The sequence below is a fragment of the Sinocyclocheilus rhinocerous genome, unplaced genomic scaffold (genome assembly GCF_001515625.1).
Source record: "Sinocyclocheilus rhinocerous isolate Xijiao unplaced genomic scaffold, SAMN03320098_v1.1 scaffold779, whole genome shotgun sequence".
Lineage (NCBI taxonomy): Eukaryota > Metazoa > Chordata > Actinopteri > Cypriniformes > Cyprinidae > Sinocyclocheilus > Sinocyclocheilus rhinocerous.
Window position 1 is genome coordinate 1,357,557 of NW_015652150.1, and position 6,550 is coordinate 1,364,106.

Sequence of the window (6,550 nt, forward strand, 5' to 3'; positions counted from 1 at the left end):
TGCATGTAAAGTTACTGTGAAATATATATATTTTTTTTTTTTAAATATTTTTAGATGTAATAAGTTACAGAAAATGTCAGTTTTTAATTAAGGGTCCATTTTTAATAAAAGGTCAATTTTTAAGGTCATTATGTGACTTTTCATCATGCCGCGTGTTATTACCAGCACATTTTACATTTAGTACAGTAACTTCATATCATTTAATGCCATACAGTCACCAAAATGGTTTTAACATGGTCACTGTATTTTTACAGTAAAGTTCTACCAGACCTGCACATCAATGCTTTCATACAATATTTACTTAATACTGTTAACGTTTCCTCTCTCTAGCTTCCATACCAGAAATCTCGTGAACATAAAGCTATTTTAGAAGTAAAACAAAGTCTGTCTAGCGACATGCGCAAGTAAAATAAAAGTTCTCATGCACATCACTTGCTTTAATTGTTCACCCCCATCTGGACACTGAAGGAATCGCGTCTTTATAAATAAAGGCTGATGTGTGCCAATAAAACATCTTGACAAATTTTAGGTAAAATTTTAAAACGAAAGTTAAAGAGAAGTTACTTAGAGCTTAGAGTACATTTAAAAGTATAGCCTACTATAAACATCTTTTCAATCAAAATAGACTTATTGTAATGTAAATATTTTTGTTTACTGGTTTTATACCCGTTTTGTGTTCAAGTTGTGCATTTTAACAAATAATTAAATTATTAAATAATTAATAAAGGACATTTACTTACATATTTTTCTCTTGTTAATCTTACAACACATTTTATCCAAGCTTCAAATTAATTACTTAAAACTTAAATGAAACAAAGAACATACACGCCTATTACTATAACGGTAAGCAAAGCAACGCACAAAAAAAAAACACACACATAACATATTAACAACTTCATAAACAGACTGTCAGACATTGGTGCTACTGAAGCATACATCCTCTTTTACTTTAAAGTGATTAAAGTACAAATAAAAGCGCGCGCCTCTGTGAGGCACCTGCGCTCGCGAGCGCTACTGCAGTGAGAGATGCGAGAGCGTCTCACTCACCTTTAATGAACATAAAAAATAATTCCAGGCAAATTGTTGCTTGGCTGCTTGTCATCAAACACAGAGCACTGAGCAGACATACGCTCCACACAAGGAGTTGAGCTCCATCCTCAAGCCGCTGTGCAGATGAGTGAAAGTAAAGTACAGCGCGTGCATCTCGCGCGCCGGTACCTCCCCTTCACGCGCTACGGAAGATTCTTTCAGCGGTTACGCGGACTTTAAGGGGAGGTACTACAGGTAAACAGACTCGATTTTGCTGCTCCTCCTTAACTATAATTAAAACGTGACATATATAAACACAAAAACAAGTCTTTATAATAATTAGCGGATTTATCTATTTCCGTTTTTAAATATGCACATTACGCATCACCTTATTAAATATCCCAGCAAAAAAAAAAAAAAGGATTTAACCAGTCTAAACTGGTGTCCTAGCCGGTGCGCGAATGGTTTAGCTGGTTACCAAGCCTGACCAACTAAAAAGTGCTCTAAAACCAGATCACCAAATCAGCGTAGGCTGTTTTTCCAACAAATCGTGTAAATAAGCATGCATCTATTGAGCCTGTAATGATAAAATGTGCGAATCAGAAATGGTTCCTGCTGTCAGCTGGCTGATTTTATATGGGTTTTTGGACACTTCCAAGCTGACCAGCAAGGCTCCATACGCTAATTTAGACTGAATAGAGTTCTATTATAAAACATTATTTCATTAGCAAATCGTCACCTAAAAACGGCTGTAAAATCAAGCAAAAAGTCAAAATTGTTATCCAACCAAAAGCATAATTTATGCCTGTCGTACCTTAAATGAAAATTATCTTCAAAGGCAAATATTCGGTCATCGGTAGATGGTAACTGCAGGCAGCGACATCTAGTGTTAGCTTTAGGGAAAAAAATGTTTTACAAAGTAAAATAAACATCGATATACTTGAGCTACATTTAGATTTACTCCGGTCATAAACAGGTACAAACATGCATGATAGCAGCATAAATTAATGTACTCATCAGTCTTTAAAGGCAAAATAAATTCATCTTTTTAAAAAATCACTATTCCCTTTTTTAGGATGCATGTCTTCAGCCAGGCTGCACATTTGATTGAACCAATGAATCACATACACCGCTATTAATCACTGGTTTGCAAAGCCTTAACAAGCATTTTTCCAAATACATTTTTACACAAAAACAGGAGTCTGATATTCGGAGCCCGCTATTTATTGTTTAACTGGAATGCAGAGATGTTTACAAAAACAGTGCTGTAAAATGTTCCATGTGACTTTTTGTAGAAACAATGCTGGTATTCAAACAGACCCACTAGTCTTTTCATTTGAAAAATCATACAATCCTTACAAAAATGAAAACTAACCAGATGACTGATCCATATCTTAAGAAGGAATAATAAGAGAGTGGCTATTTTCAAAGCATCAACACAATATCAGGATTTTAAATATACACAATGTTTAATTAACATAAGAAAGCAGCAGTCAGTTGTACAGCACAGGAGGGTGGAAGCGTCAGGCAGATTAGTGTCTCAGAAAATTTGCAGTCCGTTCATCTCCACGGGCATTTAAACAAACTAATTTGGGCCTACACGCACATACCTCCAAATAAAGACAAATATCTGTTTGGAAAGGGTATTAAACTTCCATTAGATTTAATGCTTCATGTTCATAGATTAACACGCTCACAAAAAAACACAATCTGGGCTCACATGGAACAAGATAAAGCACAAAAGAAAATATACAACACTTCTAGTTCCACACAATACAAAAATGACGTTATAATAAAAAATAAAAAAAAATCTATGACTGTACACCCCTGACATCCTTTGCACAGCGAAACATGATCATCATGAGCCATAACATCTTCATCTTGCCGTCACCACATTCACTAAACATCTTTACAGTAAAAATGATTTAATGACATTTGTGTATACAGTGCAAGTGTTAAAAGAAAATATTTCATGATTTTTAAGCCTCCTATCCGATATCATATTCATATTCCTGGGCTGTAAAACAGGTACTAATAAATCATTAATGTCAACATGATCAAATCCTGATTTTTCTCCAAAATATATTATTTCAGGAAAGCATATATAACTATAAAAACAATCAGGAATGAGTACTTCTTTATGAAATACAGTGCATCTTTTTGTACTTGTTAATTCATAAGAATAAATGGTCTAAAATTGCGCAGCTCATACACTCCAATAAGGATAGGATGACTTAATTTGTGTAATCATACAAATGTATACTCTGTATGGCCAAAATATTTTTTGTTTGTTTTATAAAGGATATCGTAAGAATGTTGTCTACTTCGCTTGTAAAATTACGACTTATGAAAAATATAAAAATAATTCAGGCACAATATAAAACTGGTCCAACATGCCAGTTAGTAACTGACCGAAATGGAAATATTATGCTTTTTTTTTCTTTGGGTAAAAACATTTCTCATGTATAAAAAAATTGTTTGACAAAAGGGAAAAAAGCTTTTGAATACGTCAGCAAACTGCTGGTAAAAGCTTCAGTTCACTGAGTCAGTTCCATTAGAATTAAGTTTCTCACTCTCTGGTCTGGGTGTGCCGTCTGCTTGTTGGTTGTTTCCCTTTCGGCAAGGAATACCGTGATTTTTCACAAACAAACCAACGTCCATAAAGAAGGCCACCGTGGCCAGGAAGCCAAACGCCTGTAATACAGGAAAGACAGTTAAATGCCAGTTAGCCAGTCAGTAGCAGCTATGCTGTCATATCAGCTAAAACACAAATCGAGTGCCAACATACCACTGCGCCCTGCTCCAGATCAGTCTGACCATTGTCTGCCGCAAACACAATGCTGGCAAGGAGGAACAGGATTGCCATGCCTGTTGTGTAACCAAAATCCTATGGAAAAATTAAAAGTAGCTTAACTGTAAATTGGATAAAATTGTATCCTCTGGAATAGGTGATTCTGACTGGTCAGGAGCGGTCAAATATTTTTATATAAAACATAATATAGAAACTAAAATTTATTTGTGTTTACAGGCTTTTACATTTTATACACAATTATTAATATAATATATATATATATTTTTTATATTTAACATTTATACATTGTAAAAAATTTAATAATAATAGTGATGTTATATTATTATTAGCAGTGTTTTTTGACTTACCAGAGTAGGCCAGCAGTTAATTCCAATTCTCTGGTGCAACACTGTGGCCAGGAGGATGAGGAGCAACAGCGTGAAGAGGAAGGCTGAGCAACTGACAAATTCAAAAAAGTAGAGTGGACCACAGTGCAAACAGTTGGACACGACCTCCTCCATCACAAAAGCCACAAACGAGAGGAGCTGAGGGGACACAAATTAAATCCAAGTGCATTAATTAACCACTAGGTGGCAGGATCAGCTTATTTTTTTATTTCGATAACTCTATCCTGTATACAAGACAATATGAATGATTTGGGTGTTTCCTAAGTGACAAAATATTGTATTTAATGTGATGAATGCTGCTTAGTCAGAGCACATTCATCCTCAGTCACAATTCGAAACTGAGAGAAAAACAGGTGTGAAGTAAATACACCAGCAGCATCAGGTAGGGGGATTCCCGAAGGTGAGAATAAGCTATTTACCCAGGACACTGACTCGGGGAAAACACATACACACCCAAGCAAACTATGTTTAATTATTCATGTTTCCTTTAACATCACAAGCCTGATATTCATCATCCAGAACTCTATGTTTTAGTCACATGTGCACAATTATAAGGTCTTCCAGTCCAAGGGTGAAATTACACCAGTTACATCAATACCAGGAGACTTTCCACTCCATTTCCCTTTAGCGAACTGAAACTAGCAAAAAAAAAAAAAAACTGTAACTGATGCACTCGTGCTATTAAAGTTACTCAAATATACTTTATAGAGAAGTCCTTCAAAATAACTCCATTGTTTGTTGTGACGAATATTTCTATAACATTTCTGCTATTAAACTCTGGACTTGGTGATGAATTAGTTTCTTTTAAACCATTAATAAAACACATAACAATTATATTCATAATCACTATGACAAAGGGGAAGAGAGTATAGGAAATAATAATAATAATAATAAAACTAAAATCTTATTAATCGTATAACAAATAGTTGGTATTTGATATTCAACTGATAAAAAGAGAACAGATTCAGGGCAAAATGGGAAAATCTGTAGTAACTGGCAGTATGGAGGAAGAGGAAATCGTAACAGTGTTCTCATTTACACAAAATACAATTTCATGAGAAGCAATGTCAAAATGACAAACTAGCCCACTCGTCTGACTCATAACGTCTGTTTTGAGCTCTGACAGCCCTGACTGCTAGGAAGGAACAGGGCAGGTTCACATGCAATTGTTATTGTCGCTTAAGAAGCACAACCTTATCGCTACCACACAGAATCCATTCGAAATCCTCCATCCAAACAAGCCGGATAGAACACAGCTGCTACTCAACAGAATAAAGACACTGCCCGCTCACCACCCAAAAAGGGGCTTATTTTAGACATTTATGAGTGAAATGACCTAAAATGTAACAAAGCATGGTGAAGTAAAATGAAACCATACAGAAACGATTTCAGTCTAAAACCGAAACACAAAAAGCTTCACTCCTGGAAAACATGCATAAAAATGATTTTCAATTATTTTTAAGTGCTAAAATTGATCTGTACTTTGGAATAAACCGACCACAGTAAAATCAAAGGATTTATTCACAATACAGTACAGTCACTTGATTGCGGTCAACCGTCTCTGCTCTGCTGAATACATTGTGGGTAGATTGATTTCCTGAACAAAACCAGAGTAAAAAAAATCTGTCTTACAAACTCAAGAAACTGAAAACAGTTTTTTTTTTTTTAATACACAGAATATCAAGTGTTACCGATAGAACTGAGAAAAAAAAATTGCTGACTTTTTTTTATACTGAACCAAAGCAGCTGCAAACTCCCACTGGTAAATTACTAATACTGTACACTGCACTGGGTTTATATACCACAAAAAACAAACGCTACGGTTTGTGGGCAATAATTTGATAAAGTGGTTTGGAGGTAGATGAGGAAAGACACTCTTCTCACTGCAGGGCCTCTAAGAACTAACTTCAGCATGGCAATTGATCTAGATGAGGTTTCATCGGGGAAGTACCAAGGTGTTCCAGTGTTATTATGTCACTGGCTAAGTGCAAAAGGAAATTAAAAAAAGAGAATTTCAAGGGCATCCAGAAGAAATCAGTACATAAAAAAATCATAATCATTAAAAAAAATAAAAATATATATTTAAAAAATTATATATATATAAACATGAGACCAGGCCCTGGACTGTAGGGGCATTTACTCATAAAGAGTGTATTTGTCTCAATGTTGACCTCTATGTGGTAATTATTGGCTAAATTTAATGTGTTCTGAAGAGTACTTTCCTGTACTTAAAAGATTCTTGCTTTTAGTATGCAATTTCAATGTCATTTAAACTTTTGACTCGCCACAACATATTGTGAAAGATAAGAATTGGGTAATTGAA

The 6,550-nt window shown here is 34.9% G+C and overlaps 2 protein-coding genes across 2 annotated transcripts in view; both read right to left on the reverse strand.

The window, feature by feature from the left end:
* LOC107713817 (copine-4-like) overlaps positions 1 to 1,224 on the reverse strand; it is a 47,430-nt gene extending 46,206 nt beyond the window's left edge. The window contains exon 1 of the mRNA XM_016519433.1: positions 1,048 to 1,224. The gene's annotated coding sequence lies outside the window, so the exon portion shown is untranslated. The remainder of the gene's footprint in view (positions 1 to 1,047) is intronic.
* Positions 1,225 to 2,237: 1,013 nt separating this feature from the next.
* Positions 2,238 to 6,141, reverse strand: LOC107713799 (CKLF-like MARVEL transmembrane domain-containing protein 6). The gene is made up of 4 exons (XM_016519412.1): positions 6,112 to 6,141; positions 4,189 to 4,365; positions 3,818 to 3,916; positions 2,238 to 3,723 (listed from the first exon to the last, which is right to left on the reverse strand). The coding sequence occupies exons 1-4, from the start codon at positions 6,139 to 6,141 to the stop codon at positions 3,562 to 3,564; spliced, it is 468 nt and encodes a 155-aa protein (XP_016374898.1). The 3' UTR covers positions 2,238 to 3,561.
* Positions 6,142 to 6,550: the final 409 nt, after the last annotated feature.